The following is a 17,690-nucleotide window of genomic DNA, read 5'->3' on the forward strand; positions in this document are numbered from 1 at the left end:
TAATAGTTCCCAGCAGCAAAATGTGACAGTGCACTACAGTAACAGTAGCACTAAGCTAGAAAAGCACTGATTTTTTTCTTATCTAGCTTTCAAAACAAGTAATTAAGTCCAGAACAGCTCTTTAGTTACAGAACTCCCTCTGCTGCCCCCACACAAATCAAAAGGTTTAAGACGGGAGACAAAGCAAAAAAAAAACACTCAGTGACCCAAGTGGTCCTTTAAACAAGGCTAAGCCAGGTTCCTTCCATCAGTTTATTCTAGGTCACAAGCAGCTTGTTATGCATTTCATTTTGCAGAAACTGAAAGCACCATCAACTGTATGGATTGCTCCAAAAATTAGTTTGCTCACATTTGTTGCAGCTAGCAACCAAAAGCACTCAATTTATTACTTGAAATTCAGAATGGATACAAAAATCCTCAAGGAGACTTGCCAGGAAAAGGAGTCATGCTGCCCAGGCTATTGTACTCTAAATTATAGACTTCAAGTTTAAATACATCCATTGCTTATGAGTAGTAATTTAGGTATACCATCCCTTCAACTCACTTCAAAGTACACAATTACAACTTAATTTACCTTTTTGCATATTATGGAGCATTAGAACTTTAGTATACAAAAATAACAGTATTTTAATAAACAGATATTTAAGCAGATGAATACTTTTGAAAATATATTCCCACAAAAAAATAAGAATGGCAGCCTGCTTTTCTACAGTAACAGCTCCATAATACTGCCCAAGTCAGTTCTGATTCTCTCAAACTTGGGCATTTAACCTTCAGTCCTCTAACGAGAGCTTAAAAGTAGTATTTTTCCAGTATTAAATGGGAAGACTGTACAAGGAACAGTGCTCAGCATTGTGTGCTAAATACCAGAGAACAGGAGACACACCTGTAAGCTTGTTCACCTTGTGCAAGACATTACAAATTATGATTACAACTTCTTTGCCATTTTCCTCCAGGACACAATGACATCTACCTTTATAGTACACTGAACTGGTAAATTAAAAAAAAAAAAAAAAAAAGCAACTTCAAGGAAATCTTGAACTGTTAATGGCTGCTTGCTCTCCACAGCTTCTACAAATATGGGAAATTCTTCTGGTTATGAACCACCAAGCTTGTTCTAAAGCAAACTCTTCCACAAGAGGTAACAGAAGAGTATTTGTGTCTGTCAAAGCGAAAAACATTACACTGGAAGCAATACAGGGCTCCATCCTTCTCTGAGGACAGCTCTGTATAACCATTTGTTTCAACTAAGTTGTGAATGTAGCCACTGGTCTTTAGTTCCATACGGAGATGTGCATTGTTACATGCATGTCAAAATAATCCCAGTCCATGAAATTGCAATGACCTATGCTTTTTTGTATATCTGATGTAGAAACAACCATCAATATGCACTCAAGTTTTTATTAAGTAACTGTTTACAAGATGTTTAACAGATCCTTGAGACCAAGTCAGCTCATCACCAGATTAAAATTTTATAACTGGCCTGTCACACAAAGGAATGAACATGAAGTTTAGATGATCCCTTTACATAAAGGTCTTCTCCAAACTAGGTCCTCAGAATACTATCTTCCTATTAAAAATTCTGATAACGAAGTAGTAAGTTCAAGGGATCTACTATTTTCCACTTTCAAAACCTCCACCTTTTTACAACAGCATATTAGCCACCAAGCATTAAACACTCTGTGGAAGTTTTAACACTTAACACCTGAAGTGTTTCCTAAAAAATGCTTTTGACTTCCTACATCAAGTGACAATTGAGTTTATCATAACAGAATACAATATACATGGCTGAAAACTTTAGCATATGATACCAGCTACTTCTTTAAACATGAAGTGTTCCATGCTCAACAGTAAGAAACAGTAAGTGCAACAGTTCACTTGAAGGACAACAGAATACAATCTAGTTTGGTACTAAAGTAGTTTAATCCCAGGACTCCAATTCAGTTGCAGAATAAGCCATCTTCATTCTTCCTGTGTTCACGTTGCCTCTGTCCCTGTAATTCTAGGAAAAAGAACAGGTACTAGTTTAGAGTCATTAACACTTCAATCATTTAAACAGTAAAAGTCACTACAAAACAATTCTAGTGTTCTACTGCATGTCTTATTCTAATTTGGTCGTATTTTAAAATAAATACAGAAGCACTGATTGTTAAACTTGTATACAACACGTTTTTAGACCCCAGTGTGAAATTTAAGTACTTTAATCAACCTTGGATTTATCATGTGTGGGAATAATCCTTCCCAAAGTTCAAATCCCAACTTCTTTTACCCAACACAAAAAACATTTCACCTAATTTCAGGGAAAAATTTCCTTCTCCATTTAATACTTAATAATGAACTTGCCAGAGGAAACAGAGGCAAAAGTGTTGTTCAATACCTCAGTTCTCTCCAAATCCATTGTTACCAGTTTATGAGTCTTGCTCATCAGTAATGACCTTGACCTGGGCCTCAGGAAGGCAGCAGACTTCCCTAAGAGGAGGGTCTGTCTGACATATTGGGCCTTCTGCCCCCCTCAGAAGGGAGTCACCTGCAACTGTAACCTGTCTTTCCTTCCTCATGGAGGTGGTCATAATACAGGGGGTAGGCCTTTCTGACCCTGTCAACACCTCCAGTGTAAATGTACCTTCATTCTCCTCATCCACTGACTAGCCTTCCACATCCAGAGCCTCACACTTGTTATACAGAGGCAACTGGGAGAACAAGGTGGCAAAGGGCTTTTACCTGCTGCCACAAGTGTGGACTTGCCTCCATTCACCCTTTTCCATTCAGCTACTGCCTTTGGTTTGATGGGGGGGAAGATACAGGACCCCCTTGATCTTGGCTTTTTTCCTATTCCTGTCTCAGACTGGTGGAATGACACTCGGGCTTCCCTATCTCCTTCTCAGACACCCTGATGCTTAACCTTTCTACTTCCTCTGTTAGCTCTGCCACCAGGCTGAGCAGATCATCCACATAGTCACATCTCACACACATGTCTCTACTGTCATCCCATAGCAGCAAGAGGCTCTGACAGTCCCCGCAGACTGAATTCTGGACAGCTGCATGTTTCCATGGGAGCTCCACCTGGGTTGCTGCATCCTTCCTGGTGAGTGCAGAGGACATAACTTTGTGCCAAGTCGATACCATAGCAAGGCTCCTTCTGGGAGGGTGCTAATCACCAAACTAATGTCTTGAGCTGGTAGGGTGACTATGGCCTCCCTGCACACCCTTCCACAAAAACTGCTGTGCCATATTCTGCTTGCCACCCTATTTGCAACACTCCTAGTGCTCCCTGGGCTGCTCTTCAACAGCACAAGGGGTGGTCACCATTCCTCTGGCAATGCCCACGACTCAACATCTCCCACAAGAGCTACCAGCTCCTGGTGGGTGTCTCTGTTGCCCTGGCATTTCCCTGACTCCAAAAAACCCTCTCTGCACCAAGATCTGCCACACTGCTGCTGATCGGCCCAGCTCCAGAGCAGCTTCCCTTGGCAACTGATTATAGTATGGAAAAAATATAATGAAAGGAAGGTCTGAGCTTGAACTCAAGCTTCAGACATTCTGTAAGATGTGAGAGCAATTCTTTCGTTTGTGGTCTGAAAGCGTATTAACATTTGGAATGCAGCTGACATGTGATAAAGTTCTTACGGAAGCATGAGATGAATGAAAAGCTTTTGCTGAAAGTATTAAAATCCCGCTCAATAAGAGCCAAAACTATCAGATACCAGATTAAAAAACAAATAATTTAAAGTAGAAATAGACATAGAACTTAAATCCTAAACTAGTGACTACAGAGCAGTCTGAAACCTATGCCACCTTTTCTAATTTATTCAAGCTGTAATTTTAACATCTGGTATCAGCAACACTAAGATACCAAAAGTCTCTTTGTCAGCTCTTAAGAACAATTTTACACAGATCAGATTAGGTCATTGATCTAGCTATAATCACCTGAAGTTTTTAGTGAAATGAGTTAATTGATTGTGTAATTCATAACAAGCAGTGACTGTATAACTGACAACTATTTGCTCCTAGCCTACATATGCAGTAGAGAAACTTCTACAACTACAACCTTTATGTTGGCACAAACCTCTTCTTTCACAGAATAATTCTTGACACTACAGATCAAGACTAATGCAGCTAGTAAGGCCACACTGTAAGAGCCCAAGTAAAGCAAGTTGTCCCACCAAGACACAGGCACAGTTACAGTCAAAGCAGTTTGTGCCATTACTCTGGATATATACTGCTAAACACACTTTTACACTGAGAGGAAGTTCTAAAAGTCAAGACTTTCAAGTTCATTTCCAGACCTACCTTTTGGTTATCAACTGATCTACAGTGTATTTCTCCTTGAGGGACAGAAGCAATTTCTTCCAACCAAACTGGAACTTCCTGTTGGGCCTACATAGTTAGAAAAGTGAATTAGAGACTTCGACTGCTTTACTAATTAATAGTAAGAGTTCTGTAACTGTACCAAAGAAATAGTTGCTCAGTACATTGAAATGAAATATCAAAGAACAGAAAAACTTAGGCACTAAGATTTTGAACTTACATCTGAAAGTACTTTAACTAGAGACTCTGCAAGATGGCCATCTGAACTTTTATCAAAGAAGCAAATGGCTTTGCCTGTATTTCCACAACGACCAGTTCGGCCAATTCGGTGTACATATTCTTCAATGGTGGAAGGAAGATCAAAATTAATAACATGTTGAACTTTTTCAATATCCAGACCTCTTGCTGCAACTGATGTTGCCACAAGAACCGGACATCTTCCAGAACGAAAATCCTGAAGAGCTACTTCTCTTTCTCTCTGCTCTCTGTCTCTACAAAGGAAGTAACAATTAGAATAGATATCTCAAAAAAATCTGCAGCACCTCTAAGATACAACTTTAGAGGTCATTATTCACAGACAAAAGTAGTTCTTAAGTAAAAAAAAAAAAAAAAAAAGAAAAAACCCCATAGGCAAAACAAAACCACAAGCAACCAAACAAAAAACACCCCATCAGCAAAACACCAAACCCAAAAAGCCCAAAACCACAACACCAAAACCACACAGACTACCAGTTCAGGTTTTCTGAATTTTTAACTGATTAGAAGTAGGACACAAGAACTATTTTAACCTAAGTCTCTAAAGAAAATCTTTTTTTAAAGAATCAGAGCCAGTCATGTCTCAAACGCACTGCCTCTTTAAGAAGATCCACTTGTTTAACTGTTTGTTTCTTCATGCCATAGTTAGAAGCACTTTTCCTACTGATGTGTAGCAGGGAACCAGAACAAAAAAGATGAAGTCTACCTAGACTCCTACATAAGCTGTTTCCCAAGACATACTAGCAAGTGTGGCCAGCCAACACTACAGAACTTGCCTTCTGTTCGTCATCACAAGAAAAACTACATTTGCTCTGGGGTTTGCATTTTTGAGGAGTATTTACAGATTATCCAGCACTTATATGCACCAGGTCAGAGTTTACCTTACGTTCTTTATTGTCCAAATGATAGAACAAATTAGAAATGTGAAAAACAGCACTCTTTTCAGTCTAACATGGGACGTTCAGTGAAGTCTGGTACAACCACCATTCCAGAGAAGAGCAACTATGCTAACTAACTTCAACTCAAAAAACGAATCAGAAATCAGTAACATTAATAACAATTTAGCAGCTTCCATGAAACCATTTATTCTCTCGTAAATATACCTTAACTCACAGTGCAATAATTTTACAGAAATGTGTTAAGAACCTTCTCCTATGCAAGACAACTTGGGGACAGCAATTCAGATTAGCCAAGAATAGAAGGCCAGTTGTTCTCAAAAAGACCCTTCACACACCTGTAAAATTGGTAAGGCAAACATCTTATATCTGTGTACTAAGATTATTTTAACCCATCTACGACCTTGATACTTTTATGTCTGTCAGAACAATGCCCAAAACATTATTTTACTGGCAAGAATTCAAGCTACTTCCTCCTATTACAAGATGAAAAATATTGCAAAATAACATTTTCAATGTGCTGCAGTTCACTAGGAATGTTTAGATTCAGTTTGTCATCCTACATTTTCATCTATAAACAAATATCACAGAACTACATTCCAGCTCATTACATGAAAGACAGACAACCTTTTTAGATAGTTGCTAATTCCAGGTCCAAACCTATTTCACCGCATTTCTCAGCATTTGTTTGGTTATGTAACACTACGGAGTGGACTACAAATGCAACTTAAAACATCTTCTCTTTGGATTAATCTCCATACAAATGCCATGTCCATTACCACATCAAGCAGGTAGAAATGACAGCATCAGAAATTGGTATGGTGCACAACTCACCTTACATGCTTACTCTAAGTGACAAGATAGAGTGGAAGGTTCACAACTGCTACGTGAGTTTACAAATATCTCCAGTAACACCACAATGTCTGGTTTTCATCACACATAATTCCAACAACTACATGTAAACAACACCTGAATTACTTTTTTCTCCTCTTTTTAGAGTAGGTATAATATTCTCCAGGTCACAGACAGCATGCAAAGTGTAGTCAATCAGAAAGAGGTAAACTCAAACATTCTGAGAACTGGCCTTCATAAACGCTACATTCTCAATGCAGAAGAGCTGCTAATGATTACAAGGCAAGTTGAAACAAGACAAGTTAAGTCACACAGATATGGGGAAACTTGAAATCTCAATAAAAGCTTCTCCTGAGACACAGTATTGAGTGACTTGGACTTATTACCTGACTTGCACTCAAAAAAACACTTACCCATGGATACTCGTGGCTGCTATTTTTTCTTGACAAAGAAAGGCTGCAATGTAGTCTGCTTTTTTCTTTTTGTCCACAAACACCATGGTTCGTTCCTGACCTATGTTAAACAAGAGTTCAGATGCACTGCAGTTTAAACCTGATGAATTTTCACTACTCGTTACCGTTACCTTAAAGACTTTATTTAAAACCTGTTCTGATATTAGGTGTTTTTATAAGTATGACTGATTTCTTGCTTCTGTTGAATTAATTAAATTAAATTCATCTATTTCTAGATCAACACAGAAACCTAGGTGACAACAAGTACATTGTATTTTCTTCCTTAATAAAAGGAGGAAATGAGTATTGTTCTCTGTGATAAGTATAGTCACTTTCTACAGCACATGGCTAAAACTTGCACACCATTCTGAGCACTGAACAGCAAGATAGACAGTTCATTTTTTAATTCCAAACTCCTTCCCAGTTTTCAGCATTAAACTTCAGACACATTTAGAGCAAAAACGGAAAAATCCCAACCATTAACAAAATACAGGCCCAAACATTCACATAAGCAGTTTAATACACCTATAGTCTGGAGCTAATACTCCCAGATGCTAAAGTATTTTAATTGACCATATGAAGAACCTAACCATCTGGGAAGTTTGTCTCCTAGTACTCAGAGATAAGACCTTGATGGATAGCTTTAACACAAGTAAGTCTAAAAACACAGATCTCCTGGAGGTCTGCTTCAAGCTTCAATTCATAGTCTTGTAAAGCGTGTAACACGCACAATAGAATGAAATCATGACTCCATCAATCGCAAGAGTACAACCCCCCCAAATGGTTGTTTTTAATCACAATCAATTTAGTCTTCCCTGGAAAACAATTAGGAATAAGGAAAGTTACCTGTGCTTTGTAGAATTTCTATCAGTTTATCCCTCTTGGAATACTGAGGAACCTGAAGAACAATTTGCTGAACATCACTGCAGGCTCCACCCACACGTCCAACAACAACAAATAAATAATCAGTTTTCAAAAATTCACGAGCCAGCCTTGAAAAGAAACAAAATTGAGCAACATTACATCTATTATGTAATGTAAAAACATTACATCTTTTGCTTTAAAATCAAGTAACTTCGTTTATACTTATGTAAGACTCACAACAAATACTTGTATCATTTCACACAAGGTAGAGGATGTAAGTAGTCATATGCATTTTTTAAAAACCTAAATGAGTCTATATTATTCTCCAGGCAGCTGTACAAAAAAAACTTGATCAGTAAGAAGGTACACAGACTGATTACAACCCTGCAGCTTCTTGTAAGACAAACTCCACACACACTAGCCATTTCAGAAAGAGTTCCACATATATGCTTGTAATGAAATGGCTTACTGACATATGCTCACAGAACCATTCTAAGGGCACCATTTCACCACTAGGGGGAGGGACAGGGAAGAATCCTACACAGGCCAGAATTCAAAACAGGCATCCAAAAGTCAACACTATCCTTTTTGACTGTTCAACAAAAGCATTGCTTAAAAATGCAGTTTATTATATGACATCTATTTACCAGTTGCCATAGGCAAAAGTCAAGTTTTGTTCAGACAATGTACCTTTTCAGTTCTCTTTACATAGGTGATCTTATCTGAGACAAACTCGCCAAAATGGGTAATTCCTTGGAATGCCCCATAATAGTCCAGGGTATTAATAAACTGTATTAACTTATCAATACAGAAGTTTGCTTCCTGTCTGGTATAGACAGAGTAGCTTCCACTACACTGAAAGTCAGATGGTAAACAAGTCAACCTTTAACTGAAAACAAGTAATATCAAGTTTAAGAAGAAATTTCTAAAAAAGAAACAAGTCTTAGAAACGTTCAAAGACTGCCTTAAGGACTCGAATCTCCTACCTGATTTGTACGAGTAATTGCCAGTGAAAGGGTTCTATTCATACCAAATTAAAGTTACATTTATTTATTAATAAATGTGTTTGGCCTTCAGATCTGACTAGTTTAAGATCTCACATAGAGATATAGCTCTAAATTGAAAGTAAAGGGCAAGTTTAAACTGTGTAAAAGGAACCAAAAAAAAACAACACACAAACCACAAGAGGAGAAAAGAAAGAAAAAAGAATTTTTAATGGGAGACACAAATCCCGAAATGCTAATAACAAAACCAAACGGCACTTACGCAGGCAAATAAGGATCATACATCAGAAAGGCTGGTACACTGAGCAATAATTGAGATGCCTGGTTATATTATGTCCTAATGCCAAAGACAGCGGAGACAGCGGTACCAGTGCTGTTTGTGAAACAGCCAAGATCACTGAACTTCCACAGGTGTGGTGGAGGAGGACAAGAAAAAAAAGAAATAGGAGCACTGAGAGGACTTCTGCAGAAACAGAATTTAAAAGCCTTCAGACAAACTTAGCAAATTGCTTCATAGTTCCCAACTTAAAACAGTTAATCTATGCAGGTTACTAGCAGTGCAGTTACCTAAACATAAAGGGAACTCTTCAGCAAGAAGTGTTAACGTAACAGTTTTTCAGTATCTTCCAGCAACGTAAGCTTTTAAAAGTAAAGAGTGTCCTCAACAATTATCAGACATTTAGCTCTATACAAGTACATTTTCAGATATATTTTTGGTTTTACTTTACTCACCTCTGAACTTCCTCAGGGAAAGTAGCACTAAACATTAGTGTTTGACGTTGGTCTTTTGGTGTCATGCTTGGGTAAGAAATCAGCTTCTTCATATCTGACCCAAAACCCATATCAAGCATGCGGTCTGCTTCATCTAGCACCAGGTATTTCACATTATGCAAAGCAATCTGCAAGTATTTCAATGAAAGAAAAATTGTATTGGTTCAACAGCAGTATACACTTCTAATTGCCACAATCCACCTTCTATTTATTTCTGGTAGAAGTTACTTATTCACAAATAAAAGCCTATATGCCTTATGTTTTACTTGCATCTAAACCTTTATTTAACATTTCAATCTACACTAATTCTAATAGCATGTGTACACTGAAGTGCTTCAGAACTTTGTTCAGTAATGTAAACCAAGACAGAGCCCATAGATTGACTATTGCTTAGCACATGTCTTTTGAAATCATGCCTGGGTTTTAGAAAGGTTCTCTCATATAACACACCTACATTGTCAAAAAACTCCTTGCTCCGAAAAAAAATGTCACAAAGCATTACGGAACATTACAACTTTTCTGTTGCTGACAATGACTGTCATTTTGACTAGAAGCCTGGTATCTACAGAAAGCCAATCTCCAGTTTATTACCAAGAAGTGTTTTTCCAAATTTTATTTGTCAAGTGCAACATCACTGAGCCACCAGTATAGTATGTACCAATTTCAATTTGAAGTTAAAATGGCTGGAAAAATAAAAATTCAAATACAATATTACACCTGGAAGTTTTTTTTTATTTTAATAAAATTAATACTAAGAGATTCAAAGACTTAATATTGGCATAGTTTCAGACAGAGAAAAGCTACTACATCAAAACTAATAGAACATCAAGTGAAAATCTGCTGTGACATTTTCCATGAGAACTAAGAGAAGGTGTTCCATGTATTTGAACTGTAAAATTTAATTGCCAAGAACACTGTAGCCAGTTTTACTCAGACCCCGGATGAAGCCAGGTCAATGGAGAAGTTTGCTTTAGTCGATGAGGACTGGGTTAGGGAGCAATTAAATAGTCTGGACATCCCTAAATCCATGGGTCCAGATGGGATGCATCCGCAGGTGCTGAGGGAGCCGGCTGAAGTCATTGCTAGACCGCTCTCCATCATCTTTGCCACGTCTTGGGAAATGGCAGAGGTGCCCGAGGACTGGAGGAAAGCAAATGTCACTCCAGTCTTCAAAAAGGGCAAGAAGGAGGACCTGGGTAATAATAGACCGGTCAGCCTCACCTCTGCCCCTGCAAAAGTAACGGAACAGCTTATCCTTGGTGCCATCTCAAGGCATATCAAGGATAAGAGGGTCATTAGGGGCAGTCAGCATGGCTTTACTAAGGGTAAGTCATGCTTGACCAACCTCATAGCCTTTTATGAGAATGTAACAAGGTGGATGGATGATGGCAGAGCGGTGGATGTGATCTACCTTGACTTCAGTAAATCCTTCGACAGAGTCCCTCACAGCATCCTCACAGCTAAGTTGAGGAGGTGTGGTCTAGACAATAGACTAGTGAGGTGGGTTGCAAACTGGCTTAAGGAGAGAAGCCAGAGAGTGGTAGTCCAAGGTGCAGAGTCTAATTGGAGGCCAGTATCTAGTGGAGTGCCTCAGGGGTCAATACTGGGGCCAATATTATTCAATATATTCATTAATGATTTAGACAAGGGAATTGAATGTACTATCAGCAGGTTTGCTGATGACACTAAGCTGGGAGGAATGGCTCACATGTCAGAAGGTTGTGCTGCTGTCCAGCGGGACCTGGACAGGCTGAAGAGTTAGGCGGGGAACAACCTGATGAAATTTAACAAGGGCAAGTGTAGAGTCCTGCATCTGGGCAGGAACAACCCCAGGTTCCAGTATAGGTTGGGGAATGACCTATTAGAGAGCAGTATAGGGGAAAGGGACCTGGGAGTCCTGGTGGACAACAGTATGACCATGAGCCAGCACTGTGCCCTTGTGGCCAGGAAGGCTGATGGCATCCTGGGGTGTATCAGAAGGGGGGTGGTTAGTAGGTCGAGAGAGGTTCTCCTTCCCCTCTACTCCACCCTGGTTAGACCACATCTGGAATACTGTGTCCGGTTCTGGGCCCCTCAGTTCAAGAAGGACAGGGAACTGCTGGAGAGAGTCCAGTGCAGGGCAACAAAGATGATGAAGGGAGTGGAGCACCTCCCTTATGAAGAAAGGCTGAGGGAGCTGGGTCTCTTTAGCTTGGAGGAGACTGAGGGGTGACCTCATTAATGTTTCTAAATATATAAAGGGTGAGTGCCACAAGGATGAACCAGGCTCTTCTCAGTGGCAAACAATGATAGGACAAGGGGTAATGGGATCAAGCTGGAACACAAGAGGTTCCACTTAAATTTGAGAAAAAACTTTTTTCAGTGAGGGTGACAGAACACTGGAACAGGTTGCTCAGGGAGGTTGTGGAGTCTCCTACTCTGGAGACATTCAATACCTGCCTGGACATATTCCTGTGCGATCCCACTTAGGCGTTCCTGCTCCAGCAGGGATATTGGACTAGATGATCTTTCGAGGTCCCTTCCAATCCCAAACATACTGTGATACTGATTTCTTCCAATGGGCCCTGAAAGGGACTGAAGAGATCTGGACTCATGCTACTCTTTCAAAAACCTCACGGTATTTAAATATTCCTAGAAAAGCCCAGTTGTATTCTAAGTAAGTGCTTGTACAATGGCAGCATACTAACTGGTTTTCGTGGTTTTACCTCTATTGAATTCGAAGAACAAGAACCAGTGTGCAAAAAAAAACCAAAATAATTTAGGGAATTCAGATTAAGCTTTGAGATCTTACCTTTTCTCTTCCAATGATGTCTAGAAGCCTTCCTGGAGTGGCACATAGTATATTACAGCCTTGCATTACCTGACGAATTGAGTGGCCTGTTTGTGTACCTCCATAGATCACAACAGGTCTTATACAAGTTCTATTACACAGAAAAAGATCTGGATTAACTATTTAAGTATGCAGTGTTGTTTCATGAAAGTGTGAAAAAAACAATTAGATCTACCACCAAGTTAGAGTGGTTCAAATTACCTCACCATACAGCACAGCTTATAACCAAAGGCAGAACCCAAGACCAGAAACTGATGCACCATAAACTCAGAGTTCCTATTCATACTACATAAGAGGTTGCACCTGTCACTTGGAAAGACCACTTTACTTGCATTCTTCCTCCTCCCTTAAACTGAAAGTTACTGGCAGTAAGAGCCAAAATAGCATTAGACATTGTCACCTCTTAAATTGCATACTTAGAAAAAGCAGAAATATCAAATATATGCCTTTAGAGCTTCAGAAATAATCTTTCCACACCTTGAAAGGACAGTACCAAAAAAACCCCCACAGGTGGATCTTCGCAAAGCAACTAATCACACTGGCCATGCAGTGCACCACTCAAGCATTAGACTGCAAACTCACTTAAACAGTCAACAACTTAATGTTCCTCCTACAAAGGTTTTGATTACATCTACTGATTAGAAGCACATCAGATATTCTTCTGTAGAAAACCACCTCTATGAGCAATAACTACCTTACAAAGCTGAAGGGTTAAGTTTACAAGCTTATCTTTACAAACTCCTGCTAAGGCTTTCACATGCACACAATGAGTATTTTAATATGCAAGTTGTCTGTTCTTGAAGGCACTAATTCTGCTTCATATGCAACAGTGAATCAAAAACCTGTTAAATTTTTACCATGTTTACTTGAAACTTTTCAGAAAGCTTCAGTCAAAAACAGAAAAAGGTTGGACTCATAACATTTAAACATTTATCTGCTACCAATTAATATACATACTTCACACTCCTATTTTTTACCGGAACCAAAGAGTTTAGGAATATTGTGAATATGAACTAAGCATTACACGTGCAGCTCTTTAGAGGTAACAGATTCATACCCTGGTATTGTTTAACTTCCCCCCAAATGTAGGTTACCTTGCTTTTACCACAGCGCAGGTATAACAGAAGTTTTCTAAATTCAAAAGCTATTTTACTGTTAAATAATCTGTATCTAATTTAAAATAGTATAATTAATGCAACTAGATAGACAGAACAGTTTTAGAGATTAAGAAGCTATTCTTAGTACCATGCTTAGTAAGTAAATATGCAAACATAATGGTACTTCCCAACAGCAGATACAGCCTCCAAGCAAAAGCTTACTTAAATGAGCAAAGGCAAGTCTAATACAGCCCAACAGATTTTGCATTGATGATGTTCTCTCCATTCCACTTCCTAACAGTAACAAGCAGTTAAGAACCAACAGATTTAATTCTCCTCCTGTGCACTTGGTGAAACCTATCAATTAACAGCAGAAATACCACTGGCAAACTAGTACAACTGTACTCTCAGGCAACATCAAGGGCTACATGATAAGCCTAGACCTTCTGGGGTTTTTTTTTTTTGAAAAAGCAGAACTAGAAGAGCTTGTTTCTCTCCAGGACCAGAAGCACTGGGAAGTATGGAATTATTAGAAAGCTGGACTGAAAGTTAACTAAAAACACCTAACACATACTTCCCTTTTTGTCCAGATGAAAATAAAAACAAGTATAAATTACATAAGACAAGTTAAGTTTAAGTTACTTAAGAAATTTCATTTCTCATTAGTAAAGATTATGTGACACCAGTACTTATCTCTTCAAACTGGAGTAAGTCTCTCCCCTCCTGCCCCAAAATATCAGCAAGATTGGGAATTTAAATACCTAGCCATATAGTAAGAAACATGCCAGCCAGTATTACCATCTAAATTCCAGTGTTTGTAGTCATTCAACTGTCACAGAAAGTTTTTAAAAGAATTTATGAAAAAAAGTGCTGCCAATTCAGACAAAGTATTAATAACAGAAAACAGTGTGAAAGCTTACCCATACACAAATTTTCTTGCTTCTAGGAAGATCTGATTTATCAATTCTCTAGTTGGGGCAACAATGATACATTCTGGTTCTTGCTGCTCTTTAAAGCTAGTAGCAGTTATGCCATCTCTCATCATGTGGGCCACAATTGGTAGAAGAAAAGCTGCCTAAAAAAACATTCCTTTCATCAGTCAAGGTTGAGAGCCAATCTTGTAGCTAAAATGATACAGCACACTACCAACTTCAAGGAAATGAGACTGCAAAAAGAATGACCTAAATGCATGATAGAATACTCAAGCTTCATTCCCCTTGTTTAAGAACCATGAAAATCTCTGGACTTTAAGAGTCTAATAATGCAGGAACACAGTCATGCACTAATTTCTGGGTTCTTTGGGCAGTTCCAAACACCCTCCTTAACATTTACTTACAAGCTTCACATTATCATCAGTAGATGTGTAAGATGACCATGTATCACCATTCTCTGGGCTACTGTAATAGCAGATCAGTTTGCAACACAGCTGCACCAGCACCCTTACTCCCATGTAAGACTAGTTACTCACAAAACAGAATTTGTACAGCAGTTCTAAAAGCATCCAGAATATATATAGCATAAGCTTTGGACATTCCCCCTCCCCACCCCCCCAACAGAAAAGGGTTTTCAAAACAAGTAACTAATAAACTACATAACAAAGCAAGAATTCCATACTATACTGAATGGCAAAAAAGCTATACTCAATGTTCCAACAGTCTCATACAGTGCTGTCAGCAGTTAGATTTTGGACAGTTTAACAAGCTGAGACAGCTGTCAATATCAACTGTCAACACTGCTTCAAGTTTAATACTGAATCTCCTAAAACTATAACAGTGCAGATCAGACTTGACCAAAGCAAGGATGACAACCAGCACGCTACACTGTAACAATCTGCCATAAGTTAAACACATGAAAAAACCCTCAAAACAAAAACCACAAGAAATAAAGCACATATACCAACACATACACAAAAAACCCACAAAGAAAGAGACCCTAACTTTCAACTGTAGAGTGTTTTTTCCTCAGCAGTTTCTATGACTGCCTGTACTTCTCAATCTGTATCTGTAGCCCTGAAGACTGGCCTGGTGTACCATGACACTATACATCTGCTGTTGCAGCACAAGCCATATCATTAGACAACAAGCTGTGAAGCATCTATTATAATCTTAATTTGGAAGATGGAGGCATCTACCCAGAAACTCCAGGTCACACACTTCCAGTAGTACGAACACTACACAAAATGCTTACAGTTTTTCCTGATCCTGTATGGGCACATGCCATTAAATCCCGTCCTGCCAGTATAACAGGAATGCTGTACTTCTGTACTGGAGTAAGTTTAGAGTACCCAGCTTTAGCAATGTTCTTGTTTAAAGTATGACAAAGGTTAGCATCTTCAAAAGCCTGTAAGAGAAGAAAATTTAACAGTACACAACCACACAAGTTTAAAAACTGGGACACTTACCATAGAATACTGCCATCCAAACACTAAAAAGTCATCTCTCACCAGTCATCTATATTGTTACGGTCCTTACAGGTAAAAGACCTAAAAGTTTCTTCAACCTGCTCATGCCATGCAAATGAAGTTGTCTGTAGGACAGTGAAGGCCTTCATCTATTCTTACTAGCTTTAAGAGAAAACTGCTCAGAGGCCACACATCTGGATTCAAGCAGGTAAACTCACATCATGATACGCTATGAAAACAAACTCCAGTTTCCCTTTCACACAGAAGATACACAGTTTCTATCCTGTAACTAATAAGAAGAGCTAAAGCAACACCCCTATGCAGGACTAGAAAGTGTCATATGACAAAAATCAGATTAACTTCAGTGAGAAAAGCTTTCAGAAGATGAATGGGAAAAAAAAACTCTGCGTCTTTTCTCTCAACACAGGTGCTACTACCCGTTTCACCCTTCTTCCTCATTCTTCTAATAAGACCTTAAAAAAACCATTAGCCACCTGGTATTGAGTAGAAGCAAAGTTATATATTACTTTTAAACAGTTAACAGCAGTCACAAAAAACATGGCTAAAAATTACTTCAAGAACTTCATGAAAACTATTCCAATAAGTGTGAATTTACATTGTTGAAAGAGCCCCCAGTAACAGACTTCAAGAAGATGACTCTACCAGCCTTCCCAGAAACTGCTGCCAAAAAACTACTTCTTTCAAGATCTAAACTGATATTTTTCTGCAATTTAAGTATTATACTTCCCGTCCCTCCAAGTGTTCCTTTCTCTGGAACATTTCTGCGGTTTGTCAGTATAATTTTGAATTCAAATTATACCTTTCACATATGCAGCATTTCCTTCCTAAATGGTATTACCTGCAAGATTCAAAATCTTTATTAAGATTTTAATTAGCAATGAATATTAGGCAGTAGACATCCTTGCAGAATCACTATCAACATGAACCCTGAGATACTATAATGAGTCCACTAACCAGTATTGGTGCTGGAGGGTCAAGTCCTGACACTTCAACAACGTTGTCATCATACTTGTCAAAATTAATTCCCGTCTGATAACGTGCAAAGATAGCTTGCTCATCCTCAGGTGGAGGAGGTGGGACATAAGTCACCTTTGGACCTTAAGAACACAACCAATCAAGTTCATAAACAGTATAAAGAAAACTATAACTATTTCAAGTATGGAGCTACTACAATTAAGTTCAGTGGGATATCATTTACACTTTGACTTTCCAGGAAGGCAAGAAATTTCATAAGTGAGTTCTATTAGAACTTAGTTTTACAATACTAGACCTAAAACCTCACAAATGAAGTCAGATTTTGTAAAGCATTCTTGTCTCACACACTTGCTCAAGGACATTACTTTGATGAGCTTCTCAAAAAAATTGAATCAAGCTCTACCACCATGCAAAAATACCAATTCTACCACAAAAAAACTCATTACACCATGAATTATCCTGTTCTATCATGATTAATTAATACACAAGGATAAAAGTGATCTGTTCATGGTAGTACACTAACTGTTTTGCACTCCTTAATGTATTTTTCAACCTAATAAACTCAGAGGTATAAAATTAATTATTTGGTGCTCACTAAAAGGTTAGCAGTAGAAGCCATTTCACAGGAACCTCAAACGAAGGATCAGGAATGAAAATTATTCATATATAAGTCAGGAGTTCACTATTTATCTTCTTGCATTTCAAGAGTAAGAGAAAGACAAAATAAAGCTAAAGTCACTTGCAAAAAACATCGCAGGTAAGTAAGTATTTAAGTATTCTAATAGATTGTCCTAACTGACACTTTCAGAAAGTCATAATTCATCACACACTTCAACCTGATCTCCTGCATATACAAATCATGACATTTATTTACTAACTGGCACCCAGTAAAACACAAACCTGTTTTCCAGAAATAGTATCACAGATGCTACAACAGCTGAAACTGAGAATCTACTGTTCCTTC

The 17,690-nt window shown here is 38.4% G+C and overlaps 1 protein-coding gene across 2 annotated transcripts in view; it reads right to left on the reverse strand.

The window, feature by feature from the left end:
* Positions 1 to 214: 214 nt before the first annotated feature.
* DDX4 (DEAD-box helicase 4) overlaps positions 215 to 17,690 on the reverse strand; it is a 33,880-nt gene continuing 16,404 nt past the window's right edge. For both annotated transcript variants that reach the window (XM_065860504.2, XM_065860503.2), the window contains exons 10-19: positions 16,706 to 16,848; positions 15,517 to 15,669; positions 14,250 to 14,404; positions 12,194 to 12,323; positions 9,364 to 9,530; positions 7,610 to 7,755; positions 6,725 to 6,824; positions 4,529 to 4,799; positions 4,291 to 4,377; positions 215 to 2,002 (exon numbers count right to left, since the gene is read on the reverse strand). In XM_065860504.2, the coding sequence (XP_065716576.1) occupies positions 1,922 to 2,002; positions 4,291 to 4,377; positions 4,529 to 4,799; positions 6,725 to 6,824; positions 7,610 to 7,755; positions 9,364 to 9,530; positions 12,194 to 12,323; positions 14,250 to 14,404; positions 15,517 to 15,669; positions 16,706 to 16,848 (1,433 nt within the window). In that variant the 3' untranslated portion in view covers positions 215 to 1,921. The remainder of the gene's footprint in view (positions 2,003 to 4,290; positions 4,378 to 4,528; positions 4,800 to 6,724; positions 6,825 to 7,609; positions 7,756 to 9,363; positions 9,531 to 12,193; positions 12,324 to 14,249; positions 14,405 to 15,516; positions 15,670 to 16,705; positions 16,849 to 17,690) is intronic.

This window comes from Patagioenas fasciata, chromosome Z (genome assembly GCF_037038585.1).
Source record: "Patagioenas fasciata isolate bPatFas1 chromosome Z, bPatFas1.hap1, whole genome shotgun sequence".
NCBI classification, from domain to species: domain Eukaryota; kingdom Metazoa; phylum Chordata; class Aves; order Columbiformes; family Columbidae; genus Patagioenas; species Patagioenas fasciata.